This window comes from Lates calcarifer, linkage group LG21 (genome assembly GCF_001640805.2).
Source record: "Lates calcarifer isolate ASB-BC8 linkage group LG21, TLL_Latcal_v3, whole genome shotgun sequence".
In the NCBI taxonomy this organism is placed as follows: domain Eukaryota; kingdom Metazoa; phylum Chordata; class Actinopteri; family Centropomidae; genus Lates; species Lates calcarifer.
Window position 1 is genome coordinate 12,540,211 of NC_066853.1, and position 19,584 is coordinate 12,559,794.

Below are 19,584 nucleotides of genomic sequence, written 5' to 3' on the forward strand. Positions count from 1 at the left end.
GACATACAGTCAGGGAACTGACAGTGTATTCTATTTTAGGTTGAAGATTATGGCTTATAGATTAATCATTTTGACTCACAAGTGAAAACCACAGTTCCCACACAGAAGAAAGCATCTGAGATCTCCCACTGGGCTCTGTCTGGGCCAGATGACAAAGCTGATGATATGTGTTTCCTGCCTTAGTTTTCCTCAGTGATACTCTATTCTACTCTACGCTATTGGTAGAGAGCTGAAAACAGAAGGAATGTGTTCTCATCTCATCTCAACAGACACAAAAATGTCTCTGGTGCCAATATTCTGTGAAGTATGTCTGCTATTTTTTACTTCTGATTAATGACCTTGTCTATAATGGCATGCTAAATATTTAGAAATTTCTGTAGAGGCTGCCAAAATGGTTTGGTATTTTCTCTCTCTATTACCCTTTTGATCACACATCCCTTTTTGGTAACAAGCAAAATGTGTCCCATTGGATAATGGGTGAATAAAGGGAACAAATACATCATGAGCCAATTTAAAACAAAAGGGTCTGATGCCAGGCAAAAAGAATTTTAATATTTGCTTCCTTCCTTTCTTTCCCCTGTCTCTTGGTCATTTGACATTACTGTAAGTAATCTGTCACTCCCACACAGTTCCACGGTTGAAGGCTGTCCTGTGTTTACATCTATAAAACAGACAAGGATGTAGCACTGCCAAAACTGTGTTGATAGTGGTACAGGCAGGAAGACAAAAGATGGCCTTTTAAAAATAAATTAATAATTAATCATTACAGAGTAGGGTAATCTAACACGTCAACAACACAAGAAAAGTAAAGGCTTTTTCACACCAAAGTAAAATCAACAAGCAGACAAAAATGATGCAACACCCCTCCCTATTGGCAGCTTTACCACAAAACATTCAAATTTCCATTAAGATCTGCCCAAGGTTTAGGTTTGAGGAAGATAGTTAGGCTTAGTTTGATTTCTATTGTTTGTCCAAACGGGCTCATCACAATGGAGTGAAAGTCAGGCTTTGCAGGGGAAACTACTCTTTGCTGGCTCCCTGTGTTGGCTTCAGTGAAACAGAGCCAAAAAAGCCAGACACATGAAGTCACTGCATAGTGAAGAGCAAACATCCTGTAAGGTCAAAGTAGTGTTTTGGTGAAAAACCTCCATGAGCATTGAATTTAGCCCAGATCAAGCCCAAAAAGATAAAACACAAAAAGTTTGACTATAACTGTTTTTTTATTGACTGATAACATTGTTAAAAAAAAAAAAGACACCCACAGTGGATAGGTCTGTTACATATTTTAAAAATAAACATGCAATATAAGATTTGTATACAAGTTATAATATGAAACATACTTTAACATGCAGTTGTAGCTTTTTACTGCTTCTATAGAAAAATACTTTTAATATACTGAAAACATATTTTTAGCTTACAGTACAGAGAGTAGAGTAATCACATTCATATGAAAAATGACTGCAGCTTGAATGTAACTGTGCAGAACAAAAATAGATATCTGTGGAGAAACATATATTAGAGGAACCACAGTTAAACATTGGGGGGGATTGGGGTTTCAGGTATTTAGCATATTTGTATCCCTGATATTCTTGGTGAACTACTTAATACTTAATTACTAGCTTTATCAATCATCCCTTGATAAATCATGTCATTTACATGTAAACATACAAGTAAATGAGTGAAAGACATGTGCAAACAGTTGCCATTTAATATCTAGTTCAGTGCAAGAATCCAAATAGCATAATATTTAAAAAAAAATTAAACATATTCTCATCACTATTTAGCTTACTTGAAAATCATTACAATTCTAAAAAGAAGAGGGTTAGTAGAGCTACTATCCACTCTAACTTATTTTGCAGAGGGCACAGTTTAGTACTACACATCACAGTGTACAGATTAATACAGGATGCACTGTTAGGCAGTGTTACAGCACCAAATACTATTTTTGAGTGATTGCACTGTGAAACGCAGTAGTAACAATCACAGTAATGCTCCTCTCCTCATTTTGGAGACATGGCTTATATGATGTCTGCCACTGAACTGACTGGTTTTTGACTTGGTTTTTATTAAGGACAGCTTTATGGTCTCTCAGAAGCAGTTCTTAAGAAGTGCTGTCCAACCACATGGGAAATCAAAAGTTGTTTCAAACAGCCACAATGGAAGGCAGAGTTCAAAGTTGTGAATACCATTTAAAAACAGGGATAATGGTATATATTTTCAGTCTCTCCAGAAATACGTTCATAGTGTTGCACAGAAAGTTGCAGAAATGGTCAAAGGGTTGTAATCTGACCATGTTACATACAGCGTGGAAGGATTACATATACAGTACAGAGTACAGGGGCTAGAGGTGCCAATAGCTTTTTTTTCTCAACTAGGTTACACTGGCCCTGCCCTGGGTTAAGCCAGCTGTTGGTTGTTTAGTTAGTGACATTGGCTGCATGATAAACCACATGGTCACATCACAGGAGTTGTATGTGTTATGGAGTTGTTTGAAGGCACTTTTCAGGATGATGGGCTGTAACAGGACGTAATGAGACAAGTCATGTAACTATAAACCGCTGTAGATGAATTATTAGTAAAGTAATGTAAGTTGTCCAGGAGTAGATTGAAAAGTGGTGACCAAAGGAGGTTAACATTTGGAAATGATGAAATGGAGAGACTTAAAAACAGAGTCATGGTTGAAATCAGTGTAGACATCAGATTCATCAAAGAAGTAGGGTTTGCCAGGGATCGGTTCAGGGGAGTTGCGGCCACCAGTTTTCAGGATGTAAGGAGAGGGCAAAGGTTTCATGGTGCCATTTTTTCCATAGATAATCACTCCATAGTTGAACACGATGCTGTGCTGAGACATACTCTGAACAATCCCGACTCTGACTAAACATGGACAGAAATGAATGGATTAATAACACATCCACATTTTGTTTTAAAAGACAATATTTGTTCCCCACCAAAAAGTAAAAATCTAAATTCTAAACTAATGTCTTACTTTCTTTGCAAAGCTGTGTTTCATTCACACTGCTCAGTGATCCTGAAAAAGAAAATTATACACATATATTACTGCTACAATGGAGGGACTGGAATATGCATCAAGTTAAAATGACAAAGATCAAGTGTTATTCTGTGAGGCAATGGCCAAGGAGACACGACTGACCTCTAATCATCTTACTCTGGTGTGAGCCTGCTTGCTTCGCTGGCTTTAGCTTCCCAGCAAAGCACGACCACAGAGAGGTGTTGACATAGCGGTGACCACAGCAACCAAAGTTATTCTTGGGAGAGTAGAGCACCTCTTTGTTATCACCTGAACAGCAGACCTTCTGGTCCTAAAGCAGACATAGTATTATTATGAACCACATGAAATTATTAGTCATTAACAAACACACTTGTTTGTTGCCTTTTCCAGAGTTTGACTGATTCGACATACGTGCCCATGATGTACAAGATATGACATAGATATGTCCAAGACACAGTTATGGAGCTCACCATGGTTATGGGCAGAAGTGCTGTGATTTTTATTTTTATTTTTTGACATATTATTAAAAACTAATCATTTTAGGCATAAGGTTCATTAAATTTATGCATACATTTGAAAATGGTTGTGTTTAGGTTCTGATTAGAGATGTTTTGTGTGTAAAATATCTGTGCAGGACTTCCTCTGCACATTGCTTCATAGAAATCCATCCAAAAATCCATGATTTTGTTGGTGTCTTACACATACATGTCATCACATCTGTCTTGCTGTGAACTCAGGAATTTCCTCTAAGGGGTTTCTTCTTTCTAGGAACACTTAAGGCAATTGAAATATTGTGAAATGGACACAAGAAATTAATTATCATTATTATTGATAAAACCAACCTCTTGCAGAATGGATCCACAGCACTGTGCGTCATGCCCATACTTGTCTAAGGAAGTGAGGTTATATAGTGTCCCAGCGCAACACTTCATCCTCGGGTCTTTAATGTTGTAAACTTGAATCCCACAGCAATGACTGTTTTTTCCTTTAGGATGTCTGGATGGAGAAACAGAGTTTATAGTTTCAATGTATAGTACAATATATATATACATCAATGTATAGGAATTCGTGAAGGTCAGGGCTCTTATTGTGACTCCTCGAGGTTCAGGGCCCGTGTTGTGAAGTTCATAACTTGATCAGAAGTAGCTTGTTAGTAAGTATCACATAACAGTGGAGCCAGTATCCACTCCCCCGTTAGCTCTGGTGTGGTCTGCACTGAATCATCAGAGAACTATCTAGGGTATTTAGCATACTAGATGGTTGACTTTTTTTCATGAGCTAATTGCTAACTTTGTTTCTGCTCTATGGGGCTGGCCAAATACCATACAGTGAGTATACTGAAAAAGACTGACCACTGCAGCTGGAAATGGGATTGATGACAGCAGCTGAGATTCATCTAATTCAACCAGTACAGGATTAATCAAAAAAACAAACCTGTGCTTCCTAATTGTAAAAAACAGAAAGAGCTTAAAATGCCAGACTACAACAGACTGTAACTCTTAACTATCACAACTGTATTAAAATGCTATAATCCACTTCCACTAGAAGGCAAAAGGGCATAACGGTAGAGAGTCACAAACATGCAGATGCACAAATATATGGAAAACAGACACAATAACTAAGTCCAAGCATTAGCACGTCAAAAACATCACATAAACAGACATTCCTTGGAAGAGTGGCTGGGTGTGTTTTAAAGGTTACCAGAAACAAAACAAAGGGAACACGAGTTCAGTGAAAGTGTAGGAATGCATGCCTGTCTCCGCGACTGGATGAAAACATTCACATGGGAATTTTTCCTCGCCACTCCTGTTTGGATTTGTCCGCTCCATATTCCCTCTCAGACACAAAAAAACAACTATGTCTCATCCACCCTCCTTTCTTAAAAGGAGAGGAATTACATCAAGCACATAAAGGGATCATTGTGGAAAAATGCCACACATACCGGACATTACTGTGGCATCAGTTGACAAGAAACACATATTCCAATGCAGAAGTACAAACATTTAACTTTCAACTAATCCATCCAGCAAGTAGGGAAAGTACAAACACACCCAAGATCAGAATGCTGTTTGGTTTTTCTTTTTCAGTTTTTATATTTCAGATGCTGAGGCTAAAGTTGTCCCCTTTCTCTCTATTTTTTTTTATTTATTTCAGTGTAGAAGGGGTGAGGTGCATTACTGTATTCACAAAAATTACTCTCTCACTTTCAGACACAGCCAAAAGAACTATTTCCCATCCACCCACCTCCATTAAATGTGGGAAAAAAACACCCATTTTCAAGGGATAGCTGCACATACCAGACACTGCAGCAGACAGAACTGATTAAATAAAAGGTCATTCTGTCTCACTTAATTTTATCTGTTTTTTCACAGTGTAAACACAGACGTGAGGATATAATCACCTGTGTCCATCACAGCAGATCTCATTTGTCTCAGGCCGGTAGATTTCTCTTCCACAGCAGTGTTGATCAGGTAAGGCATGAAACTGAGAAGAACATACAGTCCCTTTAGCTGGGTCATAAGGAATACTGATCTCTGAGTATTCCTCTCCATCTTCTTTGTCCAGGTACATGGTGTTATGACAACAGAGAACTCTACGTTGTGCCAAACCATAAGCTGTCAGTCCACAGCACTTGAAGAATAAGAGAAAATACAGTTTAATGTGCAGTACATAGACAAGCAGGCACAGACATGCACATATGACCTGTATGAGAACATACATTGATTTTGAGAAAACATGAAGAAAATGCAGGTAAGAGAGACAAAACCTTTCCAAATATTACTTTCTACACATAAAATGTATACAAGCTGTCAGGTCTTACCAGGGCATTGACAACAGGTCATCCTTTCGCATTTGTGGTTAACATTAATGATGCTAATGTTTTCAGGGCTATGTGTCCATTAAATCCAAAACACCCTCACTAACTGTAGAAAAGGAGCTGGGAGGAGCTCCGAGCTCTCTCAGCGAAGCTGCACAAGAGTAGTATTGCAGCCTTTTTTTTTTTTTTTTTGGACTGTAACAACTAGGATATACTGTGATCAGTTCTCATATTCATAAAGAATTATTTGTATTGATTTTAGTAAAGAAATGTGTGTGTGAAATGTTTTTTTTTAAAGATTCTGAAAATCCTGATGTTGATTAAATATTCTCAGGCCTACAAACTTTAATGGAGAATGTGGTTTAGGGTTTGTACAGATAATGACAGAGAAAAAAAATGCTGAACTTAAATTAAATTAAATGTGTTGAAGCTAAGACATTACTTTATGCATCCAAGGCTTTGTAGACACACATCCATCACAGCAGACTTGTGTAGATGGGTCATACACTGTGGGGGAAGCATCACATAGACCTAAGCAGAGGGTGTAGGGGTGGGAGGGTGGATACAGGGCAGAGCAGTTGGTGAAAAACATGGAACAGAGTGCTGATTGTTTAGACAGAGGGTGTGGGGCTATGTGACATCACACAATGACTCAGAGGATCTGATAGAGACAAAGAGAATGAGAGTTATGAAGGTGAAAGGTGTGGAATAATTGGCACGCCTGTGTTTTTCTGCACCTGCAGTTCAAAATTTTATTTGCCATGACAATACTGTCTTTTATATACTCAAGTGAGAGCCTGTCCTTGAACCTCTGGAGTGCGTCTTGGAGTGGGTTTTTTTTTTTTTTTAATCTTTTGTCGACTGAAAAAACAAAAAGATAAGAGCTGGGAAAACTGTCCTGAGAAAAGCACTGGGATAAGTAATTGCCCAGTGTGCTGAGAATGACAGACACCTCAGTGGAGGAGTGAATGTTCTCATTCTCTCGTCAGAACCAGGCTATATCCATGGCCTACAGTACATTTAATACAAAACATTTTTCCTGGGCTTGTTTCCAGCCATCCTGGGCAAGACACCTGCATCCTCTCTGGTCTGAATCTAAAATGTTTTCACGATTAGACATACGTCACTGCCTGAGAAGTTATCTGGCATGAATTGATAAGAAGGGCAAATTAATGAGAAACTCTTAATTTTCCATCCATCTGTTACACAAGTATCAAGGGAATAACCCAACCCACACCTAAGATTAGAATACTGCTGTAAAGTCTCTGATGCTGGAGCTCTGCCTTCTTCAGTGTACAATACTCAAGAGCTGAAGCAGACCTGACATCTCTCCTCGTGTAGAAGGTGGTGAGATGCATTTACTTAACATTGTATTCACTTTTCAAATGTCTTAAACAACCTGTGTTTACATTTACAGAACCTCTCGTCAGATAAACTGATACTGCCAACAATCCACGTTGTTGTGATCTTTCCCCAACCTTAAAGATGCAGGTTTTGTGTCTAAACCTAATAACATCTTAACAATAGCTGTGGTCATATAAATAAGGTTTGTACAATCAATTCTTACATACAAAGGACATGTATATGTACTATATCACTCAAGCGGAGAAATAACATCTGTGGAAGAATTTCTAATCACATTCTGGTGATCTGAAATCCTTGATGTGAGAATGCCTTTTAACCATGCTAGCTGTAGCTCCATTTCAAGAGGTGATAAATCTTTTGTCTGGGAAAGGGGACACCGCTTATGTTCTAAACTAAATCATAATTGGGCCTATAAGCATTTATTGCACAAGATGACATTCCTCAAAATTGACTTTGTAACAGTACAGTTTGAAACCTGCAGTGTAGCTTTGCAACATCTTGTGACCTATTCTGTGAATATTCTCATTCATCCAGGTCATAGTTATCCAAAGAAAGATTTAATTGAAAGCAACTGGGCTTAGTTATAGTCTAGAAGACGTTTCACCTCTCATCCAAGAGGCTTCATCAGTTCGTGTTCGCATCTGACCAGGCTGGGACTGGTCCAACTGATTTTTTGGTGTGGAGACCCAAGTATTTAACCTCTGTGGGGGGCTTTCACCAGACCGATGATGTCATGGCTCTTTTGTGTGTTGTAACAACAGTCGTTGGAGTCACATGAGGCGAGTCACATGTGAAAGGTTGTTTTTCCTAGAGGCCAAATTGTTAAGTCTCCTGGGAAGGGATGAAAGGGCGGCATTGTATATTGGAGATAGGTGGTGTCTTAGACCTCCTCCTCGGTTTAGAGATGGTTTCTCTACTTTAACATAGATGGCTTCTTTTACTCCTCAAGCCATCTATGCCATCTATGCCTCTAAACCGAGGAGGAGGTCTAAGACACCACCTATCTCCAATATACAATGCCGCCCTTTCATCCCTTCCCAGGAGACTTAACAATTTGGCCTCTAGGAAAAACAACCTTTCACATGTGACTCGCCTCATGTGACTCCAACGACTGTTGTTACAACACAATGGGACATTAACAAAGTTGAAACTATTGGTTTCTACCAACGACTGTCACCCTAACGACTGTCGTTGACACATGGAACACAAAAGAGCCATGACATCATCGGTCTGGTGAAAGCCCCCCACAGAGGTTAAATACTTGGGTCTCCACACCAAAAAATCAGTTGGACCAGTCCCAGCCTGGTCAGATGCGAACACGAACTGATGAAGCCTCTTGGATGAGAAGTGAAACGTCTTCTAGACTATAACTAAGTCCAGTTGCTTTCGATTAAACCTTTCTTTGGATATCTTGTGACCTAGTAACACATTAGCCTATGACTTCATAGTCAACGTGTTTCTACATGCCACCACAAGTGTCTTCATCATTTTACATCTAATTGCTTACTCAGTTCCAACTGCCTTGTTGAAACATCACGCACATTAGCTCTTTGACAGGAACCATGCCGCCAGGCACAATCAGATAACAACTGGCAGATGCAATTGACACAACCACAAAAAAACAGTCAAGATCATACCTGGGTTGCAGCACCAATTAGGCGTTGTCTCTTTTCTCTCACAGCATTGAAATTTACTGTGGTTGTAACATGATGACCCACAGAGACTTATGTTTTTCCCATTGCTGTGGATGTGCAAAGACAAGCAAAAAACACAAAGGCAGGTCACATCACATGAACACCAACCTGCAAAATTACCAGAAATGTACGTAATTCTCATTTAACAGACTAAAGGTCATAGTAGCAACAATAGATTAGCAGAGTTGAAGGCTCTCTGTGATTTAGTAGTGCTGTGGAGCAGTTTTTCTATGAGTGGGTTTCCATTTTGTTTATCTTGTGAATATGCTCAAAAACGCTCATGTACAGTTGTGGTCAAAAGTCTACATACACTTGTAAAGACCATGTATATCATGGCAGTCTTGAGTTTCAAAAGATTTCTACAACTCTGAAGCTGGTGACTTCTCTGAACGGGCTCATTTGGTACACTTATTAGCAGCAGGTCTGAGATGAATTAAAAGCTTCTGGAACACAATAGAGGATGGCACGGGAGTGGAATTTCACTCATTTTCACAGTCCTGTTACACTCCCACAAAAACAATCCTGTTCCATCCCAATCCCAGAAGAATGACTCCCATCCCCTTCCATTTCTGTGTCATGTTTTGGCTGGAGTCTGTCATAAGTCTGCCAGGTTTGTATGTGGTTCATTCTCATTGACTTTGTTTTGTGAGTGTCTCCAGTCCCATTACTGTATGGGACGGGGAAACTCCCACTGACATTTATTCTCATCCCATCCCAGTCATGTGATAATTAGTGGAATTGCTTCCCATTCTGTGGGAATCCCACAGGACTCCTGAAGAAATGTCAGTCTCTAGAATAGAAGTATAAGTGTCCACAGTCACATGTTTTTCACAGTCACATCTGCATTCTGGTCAGTAACACTGAATGTAAACATGACTTTTGTTTCACTGGGCACATTTTACTCTCCACAGTACTGGTACATATAGGTCTTTCCAAGGCAAAATGTCACCATTTGTTTCAGATTATTAATGATATGTGTACCCTTTGCAGTTTTGAATGTCACATGCACATTGTTTTGTACAATGACCACTAAATTTGAGACAGTTTAAAGGTAGAACCTGAGTTTGCTGTGTGTAACACTGGGTTATAATAACCATGCAGTATATCAGTTTGGGTCACAACCAAGTAGTACTATAAAAAATAACACTAACACTGGCTCAATATTATTGGCTTTTTGGTACTGGTTATGTTTGGTTTGCTTGTCTCAGTTTGATAGTGTGGTTAAAACTTCTAGTTGACTTACCAGATGGGCTGAGGTGTGGGTTTCTAAAAGAAATAAAACACAAACATATAAATATTTTAAATGGAAACCCACTACTTTGCTGCTCTGTTCCTGACCAAGCAGTTAAAAGTAATTCAAAAAACCACCATCATTAAGGTTTTAAATGTCATCATGATGCAGCTGAATAAACACACACTCAACAAACAGTATAAGCCGCATAAGGCCAGCTTTATTCCAGAGTTCCTTTAGCAGATTGCATTATATTGTTGTGTGTTTCTGTTATCCACCCCTTGTATATGATATTGCATTTCATATAAGAAATAGTTGATACACTGTACGTGTGAGGTTATTTTTATGGTGTGTGTGTGAATTTTGGGCAGCTTTGACACAGCTGGTTGTTGTTGTTGCTCATAACAGTGAGGTGAATCACGTAAAGTGAAAACAGGAGTTTGTTTCTTACCTGTGTCTGCATATTTCCACCCACAGCTGTGGACATAAAACACAAAATATATTGAGTGAATGTAGATCGTAGATAAAACCCCCACACTCCTACTCCCAACTAGACAAAACTCATACAGTATGAGTCACTGACACATCCCTTAACTACACTCTGAAAACAAAAATACTTGATCATCAAAACAATAACATAATGTCCAGTGCACGCAGTCACATACCTGACTCCATTTTTTTTCACCAAGATACTAGATAATATCTTAATAAATACTTTATACTTCTTTGAAATATTGCTTAATTTCACTGAATGGTAAAAGCTTGTCATGATTTTGGTTTCACCTCTACTGTCATCACAACATCGGCCCTTTGGCACAAATTTCGCTGAAGTAGTTGAATGACAGCATAATTTGCTGCGTGGGTTGTTGGCAATCAGTCTACGGACAGTTGATGCTTTTTCCCATATACCCTACGGGTATAAAGAGCTATAAAGACATCAATCAAGTCCACACACAGGCAACACTTCTATGATTTCATAAGCTGTACTATCTTTGTGTTGCAGGTGAAAACTGACAATCATGAGAGAATTGGTACAATTTCTGAAAATTAGAAATTCTCTCAATGTAACATCTATAGACCAATCAATCAGAGAACAGCATGAAATGAGATAGAATACACTGGCCCATGTGACACTGTACACATATGTACAGTATACACGCTAATACTACATGGACATGGATACACAGTATTTTAACTATTACAGGCACTATCTGTTATTAAGTTAGAAAAAAACAGTGCCAGCACAAAAACCAAAGTTGTCTTCTGCATAATTTTCAAAACATGACAGTGACATGAGCAGAGTTTATTAACGTGTTTCTGCTTGTACATTCTGTTTTTACAGCAAAGAGCTGCCACAGGTATTTACTGCACAATCAGACACACTAAAAGATTAATATTGTACTGGGCTGACCCAATGATATTAAACTTTTAAGGTTTCTGTTTCACGCAGTGCATAGGAGCCTTAAGAGTTGCTCTTCAGTCGCACCTGAGTCCTCTGCACAACAGTGTCAGTCACATGGGTCATTCAGATATGCCTTAGCTATACTCTGAAAGCAAAACAAAAACACCTGATCAACAAAAAATATTATGATATCCAGTGCATGCAGTCACACACCTGATGATATACGGTGCACGCACTCACACTGCTTACAGCAGTTGGATTGAGTCTTGTTTTGTATCTCAAGATGTTCACCATTACAGCAGCACTGAGTCTCACTGTCATATTGAACATCACCGCAGCACAGGGAGGAATTGGATGTCTTTCTCAGGATCTCCTCATTACGACCACAACAGAGGTAACTGTCCACATCAATAGCATCTATGGAAAAAATCATGATGATTCTGAAACTGTATCACTTTTACTTCAGAGATAAATCACATAATAAGCTACTGCATATCCTACAGACCACAAATGTTTGGATAGGATAGTCTTAAACAGTACAGAAGGTGGTAAAGTAACTCAGTTACTTTTGAAAGAAGTAATTAGCAACTGTTGCTAATAACTAATTTTCAGTAAGTTGGCCAACACTGGTGATGCAAATATCATAGGTTCCAACCTCTATAGCTATGCTTGCTGTGTTTACATAGAGTTTAATAGTATAAAAAACATCTACATCAAATTTGTCTGGTTATACTGTCCAGTGATTAAAGGTTAATGGACACCTGCCAATCACAATCGAGACCTTTTAGTGGGAATTGCATAGATTATAATAATGACATTTTTTTTAATGCAGTTGGGTTTTATAAGTGCATACTGTATGTTTATATGATGTTTTATATCCATCAGTTGTGTCTAGCTCTACTCACCATTACCACAACATTGGGCCTTTGCCACAGGTTTGACTACGATGGTTGAGTTGCAGCACATTTCATTGAGTGGGTTGTAAGCTTTCAATCCACAGCAAGCAGACACCATTTCACTTAGACCATGTGTAATTTCAACTGTAGAAACAGAGATCAAGTCAAGATCAACCCCCATGGTAACTGCTGAAAGTGCTACGTGTTACACCAGATATAGAAGTCAGTGCTGAGGAGGCAGAATTCAATAAACAAATGGTCTCATTGCTCTTCATCTACCAAGATACCTTCAAAGTCATCGCTGTTGACCACAATTATTGACTCTGTTTACTAATGTCTTTCTCATAGAGCTAAATGCAAATGTCACTTTGGTCACTGTTCCTATTGAAACACCAGTCAGTTGAGTAGTTTTTGCTCCTGCCATCTGTGCCCCAACAATGAACCCTCTTTCAAGGTCACTTATGTCTTTTCCTCTTTCCATTTTGATACAAAATCAGAATCTGCATTTTTTAGATTCCCCAAAGCATGATTGGATGTTAATTGCTTAATTGTACCATGCAGTGCACCTGTGAGGAAGCATCTGCATTTATTATATTTCTCTACTTACTTTTTCATGTTCTTCCTCAGACAGTATCAAGAGGTTTATGATTGATTTGATTCTTTATTCAGCACGAGGGGACACTGTGACCAAGCTGTGATACATTTGTATAATTCTGTATATTGGTTATTTTCACCTTTTTGGATTTGATGACTTCATTTATCTTTACCAAAGATATGACTTGATCATGTGTTCAATAGGTCACATGGTTCGAGGACCATATTACTGACTGAGTAAACATCATACTGCTGTTTTATATTTAAGTCGCCATGGTTAAGACACAATCATCACGTTGACAGCTTGTCACAAACAACAAAACCAACTTTCCAACTTCTTGCTCGTGTCACAAAAATGTGTGGTGATTACCTTGATATTTGTTCCCATGTTTTACTTTACAGCAGGTTGCTACAGCAGGGTTGAAAGCCTCTCCTCCACAACATGACAGCCCTGCCCCTGAATGAATGTGCCTATCACAGCAGATAGCCTCGCGGATGTCATACTCTATAGTATCACAGATTTTTCTGCAAGATACAGATAACAAAATCCAGGCTATTATCACTCAATGTCATTAGTATTGAACAGACATCACAGTAAATATTTAATAACATTTTTCAGATAAATGTAGCATAATCTCTGTCTGTGTACATTTCACTCTTACCCTTTGTGATACTGCCCTCTGATGGACTTTTGGGAAAGCACTCTAGCACAGTCACACGGGTACCCATAATATGTTTGTACAGGATTCACAGCTATATACACACATTTCCACCCTTGCAGTGCATGTGAACATATTACAGCAGAAAAAAACATGACCAAACAGATCACATTTTAAGGATCCAGCAGAAACCTACCAATTTCCAACATGGCGGAACATTGGATTTTCAAGAGCCACAATCTGCACAATAAGTGTGTAATACAAAGAAGCAACGGAGGCGGATGTTAGTTTGCTTAGACTATAAGAAGTTACTGTTATCGTTCTGTATCTGATAATGAGGATGGCACCACAGAAATAAAAAGTGAATAGTTTCATTGATCATTTAATTTGTCTCGTCTAACTTATCTATGAATCATTCATCTTGGGACAGAGAATGTACTGAGTAAAGTTATTGGCAAGCTGCCCATTACAATGGGATAGATATTTTTGCCTGATACGCCCTGGAAAAGCTCATTGGGTCACTGAAAACATTACAATGGATCCACTGGTAACTATTGATACACCAAATTACACTACAATCATCAGATAACACAGCCTAATAATTGATAATATTCTGAACTGGGTTGTGAGGTCAAGGGTCGCCAAAAACCATTAAGAATAATCCTCTAGACTCACTTTACACGTTTCTATACTTGTGAGGAACCTCGCTGTTTTAATTCATTCCCAAGCCACTTATTCTAATCTCAACCATCACTCTTGATTTCCTAAGCCTCAACCCTAACCCAAAATCCTCAGACAAGATTTTGGCTTGACTCACAAAGGATAGGAAGCCAAAGAAAACGTGAAAACATGGGAAACGTGCCTTTCCATCTCCAAGTACACACGCGCACGCATTAACACATGCACAGGGAAGGAGGGGAGGGGGAGGGAGAGGGATTCCCCAAATTAACACTCACCGGTAGTTACAGGCTGAATGGACGATCCCAGCGGACTCTGTCAACAAACATCAACATTTTAATTTGCGTTACTGGGAACTAAAATCTGCTGATAAGCCGTTTTCTCGTCGCGGAAAACTACAGTGGTGATATGATCAACGTTTACGTCATTGTTTATAGGTAGAGCGCAATCCCAGCTTCATAACAGTGAGAAATTGTATCATCAATATCAGCGGTGATTTCCAGCTGAGGAAAAGAGTGGTGGTTCGGGTCAAGGTCAGGTACAGTCCATCGCCTGACACCCTTGCTACCAATTCATTCATCTTCTCCTGTCATTTTTCTCTAAATGTACCACAACATTGTTCATTGCAGCGAGGCAGACGCACAGCATCTCCAGGTTGGCGTCGTTCCAGACTTAACACCCAGGTTTAAAGAAAAAAAAAAAAACACCCAAAAAACTTCACACTGACAAAACACGCCATGAAATTAAGGCAGTGGTACACTTTTCATGAGCTTGAGACATGTTGAGGCAAATGTGCATTTCCATCTCCATCTGGTGATTCTGAGATTCCGACTTTATGCTGGACTCAGGTCACACACGGGCCCACATCTTAATATCTAGATCGGTTCCATGATGGGAAATCATCATGCATATAGTAGAGTAGGGTAACACTGTTTATCTGTTTTTTCAAACCGCGACTCTGGAAAAAACTAGATTGACTGCAGTTAACAAGGTTTCCAGCTGGAAATCACACGATCTCCTCCAGTTGGCCTTTCTTTTGCCGTTCTCTCTGTGTGTGGGGTGTGTGTGTGTGTATCGGCAACAGACACACGTACACACATGGTAGCCCACATTACTTTAACACAGCATCCCAATTCCCACATGGCAGAATAAATCATATTTATCCTAAGAAACGCAAGAAACAAAAGAACAGCTGTGTTCTATGACTCACTGATAGTGGCCCCGCGCCCGGAGATAAGACAAACTAATCAAAGAAAAAATGAATGAGCCTTACTTACCACTCACAGTGACGGATCCGTAAATCAGCCAAACTGAAAGAATGTAACAAGTAAAACATGTGGTCGATTACAAATGGTCACTGAGATAAATCTAAGTTTTGGAGAGGTGCGTTCATTGCCTACCTATTACGAGAGCACTTGACAGAGACATCTTTGAGCCTTTTTGGAGAATTTGATAGGATCTACACCCTTCTGCAGTGAAAAGTAACATACAGAGAGATGTGTCTAAATAGTACCCTACAAATTAGAAACTCCTCCCACATATAGCCATCTAAAAATAAGGCACTTAAAACCTCTTGAGCCAAAGACACGTGCACACAGAAGCCAAAAAATCAGCCTCCACTGATATACATTTTTTAAAATTTATTTCATAGAGATGTCATATTCCAGAGAGATTCTACACATCTTTGTTACAGGGTACAGTAGCCCACGTACGATGTAGATTTGACACATATTTTTGAGATTGGAGCCGAATGCACAAGACCTCATTATTATTATTAGGCTGTAACACATCTGGCTGAATACACTAATGGATTTAAGGTTGTATTACCTGGTTTCCATTTCCATCCCTGTACGTGCCATACTTAGATGTTAGTCGGGTGCTGATCTTAAATTTTAAAAAAATCCACGTTGTTTTGAAGACATTATCCATTTTGCCTTTATTTAGTTACATCTGGCAGTCCTGACTCATAACTGTCCTGGGATCTCTAAGCCTCTTTTTCCAGTTTTTGTCTTCACACACTGACTGAGCTTTAATACCAACATCTAAACACTTTGAAGTTACAGCCGAGGATTAACTTTCCTTAAACTCTAAGTACTATCAGCAATGTGCTCTTAACTATTGACTGCTTGTTATTTCCTCATTGTTTTAATTCTCCCGTTCCAACTCCCTCTCAGACTTCTTCGTTGATAGTGGTGATGGTATAAAAGTCAAATAACAGAATTTAACAGATTTATTTGGAGTTTGGGATGTGTTGTGTAGCACATAACGTACCTTCAGCTTTAATCAGAGGCACCGAGCACCTGGAAATCCACTGTATATTTTAAAGCTGGGATTTCTATTATCCCAAAAGATGTAGAAAAATTCTATTAACACTCCGTGACGCAGTCCGCAATTTACAAAGTCATGTCCTTGTATAAATCAGTAACCAATGAATTGCTGACCTGTTCCAACTGATACTTTAAAATGTATGTACAGTCGTGTGCCACATCCCTGTGTCTCGTTAGTCCATCTATTCATTCAAACGTCCTCCTGACGTAGACTTTGTTGCGGCAGGAAACCGGGGGTGGCGGTGGAGTGGGGTGGTGGGTGACCAAATGATAAAGATAAAGGGCAGGCCTTGGCAAACTTTAATTTATTTATTCATTAAGAAACACAAACACACACACACACACACACACACACGCCCAAGAAAAGGGTCTCTCTCTTTGTCTCTTGGAGGTAAAACGACAAGTGCTCAAGCCCCCTTTGAGCTCCTATCTGTGCACGTCAGCTGGGATGAGAGCATCCTAAAAGTTTCCCTCCCTGTCACTGGAGTCGTAGAAATTAAGAAGTCTGACTGGGACCTGGAGCGGGAGAAATACATCAATATGGAAAAGGAGCTAAGTACATTTTGCTGATAAGAAGAAGGTCTAGCACCGAAACATCACAACTAATAATCATTGCGAGTGTGCGAGATTTTGTTTGTAGTATGATCAACAAAATGCACTTAAAGTATAAAAATGAAAGTATTCACTATGTCGACAAAACGGTCTATATAACATTATTTCTGGGTTGTTATCAGAGATGAATCTACGTGAATGCAGCTTGTAGCTTTGGTGGAGCTCACGCTATCCATTTCATACACTTTTGAGTATTTTAATGTAATGTTAAAGAATGCATCATACTTTATATGCTGCTTATAAGTTTCTACATTTTTAATCTGCAAAGTATCCAGTAACTACAGCTCGAGAATGAGTTCTAGTCCATGCAGGGTAGTCTGACAGCACTGAGCAGCTGTGTGTGTGTGTGTGTGTGTGTGTGTGTGTGACGGAGAGGCAGTGCAGATCCTTTCCTCCTACTGCTGTCTGTCTGTCTAGACAACCACTTCTGCTCCCATTAGACCACACACTCACACACACACGTGGACGATGCAATCTAAATAATACTTAATACAACCGCTAGAGAGAGAAAGAGAGAGAGAAAGAGATTACTGTCTCGTTAATCCATCTATTCATTCAAACGTCCTCCTGGCGCAGACTTTATTGCGGTAGGGGAAAAAAAATTGCAGCCATGGCAGGCCTTGTGCAAACCTTCATTTATTTATTCATTAAAACACACACACTTCAAAAAAAGCACTCTCTCTCTAGAAGAAGTCTCTCTAGAAGTCTGACTGGGACCTGGAACGGGAGAAATACATCAATGTGGAAAAGGAGCTAAGTACATTTTGCTGATAAGAAGAAGGTCTAGCACCGAAACAACGAGTTAGAATGTGTGTGGGATTTTGTTTGCTACTTCGATTTATCCCCTTCATACACATCTATCTAATGAAATCCATGCGCGAAGTACTTTTGATCTGTGCCAGCAAAACCCCAGCTGATACGTATAGATGTATGACCGGAGGAAGAAAACAAGACAAATACTGCGGAGAAAACGAAGGTTTCGGGGAAAAGGTGCTAACAGCTTTCCCACGGTGTGTTTATGTGACCAATGAACCCCCTGCTAGGATTTGTTATTACGTTTTCCACTTCACTGTATGATTTGGAATAAAGACAAGGCGGGAAATGGGTCCACAGTTTGTAGATACAAGCACACTGGAGTGGAAAACAAACGTAGTGCAGAGCCAAAGGAGGAGGGAAAAGTAGAAGTCTGCAATAGGATGTGTGGTTGTAAAATAAATTGATAAATAGTGTAAATAGAAAATGTAATTTTAATACCATGTGTTTAATACTGTGTTAGTACCCAAAATAAACAAAATAAACCTTGTTCTCCATAGTTTTCTTTCACTGTACTTACATTCAGGTTACCAGTAGGAAGCAACAAATATTTTACTAATTCCTTAGTCATACAATGAAATTACACTGTAAATTAATGGCAGCATCAAAAAATGTTACTAAAGTCCTAAAATTACTAAGACTATAATCACGTACGTTGATTATGTTTTTTCAGCTGTTATTGAGGCCCCAGAGACGCCAGGAGTCCAAACAGTCGAGTGGCAGAGAGAGTGTAGCAGCAGAGAGGAGGTTTCTGACACAACCTAACATACCTCCAAGGAGCATGAAGAAGGGAAAAAATCTGAAGAGGTCAATTCCACTAACAGTTATAGTATATAGGTCAAATGTATTGTCAGACAATAAAGCTGACCACAAGTAAACTTCATAATAACCTCTGTATCATCATACCAAGAAGAAAAACTGAACAAGATTTATTGTTTCTGTGTCATCCCCATAGTGAGTGCTGGCCTCAATCTGGACAATCCATCCTATCACTGCCAAACAGCTCATTCACAAACTGGACCACCTGGGGCTCAACACCTTGCTGTGCAACTGCAGTAACAACACCTTGCTGTGCAACACGGCAGTAACACATCCTGCACCATCACTCTGAACACAGGGGCCCCTCAAGGAGGTGTGCTGAGCCCCCTCTTCACTGTGCTGACCCATGATTGCACACTAACACTCAGCTCCAACCTCTTCATCAAGTTTGCGGATGACACGACTATGGTGGGTCTCATCAGCAGCGAGGTGTGCGGCCTGGTCATGTGGTGCAAAGACAACAATTTCTCTCTGAACGTGGAGAAGACAAAGGAGATTGTTTTGGACTTCAGGAGAGTGCACACCCAGCATGCCCCTCTGACCATCAACGGTGCTACGGTGGAGAGGGTGCAGCACTAAATTCCTGGGTGTGCACATCACAGAGGACCTCTCCTGGACTATCAACAAAGCCATGGCCAAGAAAGCTCAGCAGCGTCTCTACTTCCT

The 19,584-nt window shown here is 39.5% G+C and overlaps 1 protein-coding gene across 1 annotated transcript; it reads right to left on the reverse strand.

Annotated features, from left to right (window-relative positions):
• Positions 1–1,201: 1,201 nt before the first annotated feature.
• On the reverse strand, positions 1,202–16,820 carry si:ch211-195m9.3 (uncharacterized). The gene is made up of 16 exons (XM_018702083.2): positions 16,619–16,820; positions 15,748–15,816; positions 15,625–15,657; positions 14,626–14,662; positions 13,381–13,535; positions 12,426–12,560; positions 11,734–11,937; positions 10,570–10,595; positions 10,131–10,153; positions 8,831–8,934; positions 6,271–6,359; positions 5,412–5,641; positions 3,853–4,006; positions 3,152–3,320; positions 2,987–3,028; positions 1,202–2,874 (listed from the first exon to the last, which is right to left on the reverse strand). Exons 2-16 carry the CDS (start codon positions 15,773–15,775, stop codon positions 2,630–2,632), a joined length of 1,674 nt encoding a protein of 557 aa, XP_018557599.1. The 5' UTR covers positions 15,776–15,816; positions 16,619–16,820; the 3' UTR covers positions 1,202–2,629.
• Between the last annotated feature and the right edge of the window lie 2,764 nt (positions 16,821–19,584).

Bases quoted from the DNA above. Each gene is read 5' to 3' on its own strand.
- si:ch211-195m9.3 (XM_018702083.2), bottom strand. From the start codon at position 15,775: ATGTCTCTGTCAAGTGCTCTCGTAATAG. The intron at 10,596-11,733 runs GTGTGTGACTGC...TTATGTCCACAG, and splicing joins CGTGCACCGTATATCATCAG to CTGTGGGTGGAAATATGCAG. The intron at 6,360-8,830 runs GTATGATCTTGA...CCCTCTGCTTAG, and splicing joins TAATTGGTGCTGCAACCCAG to GTCTATGTGATGCTTCCCCC.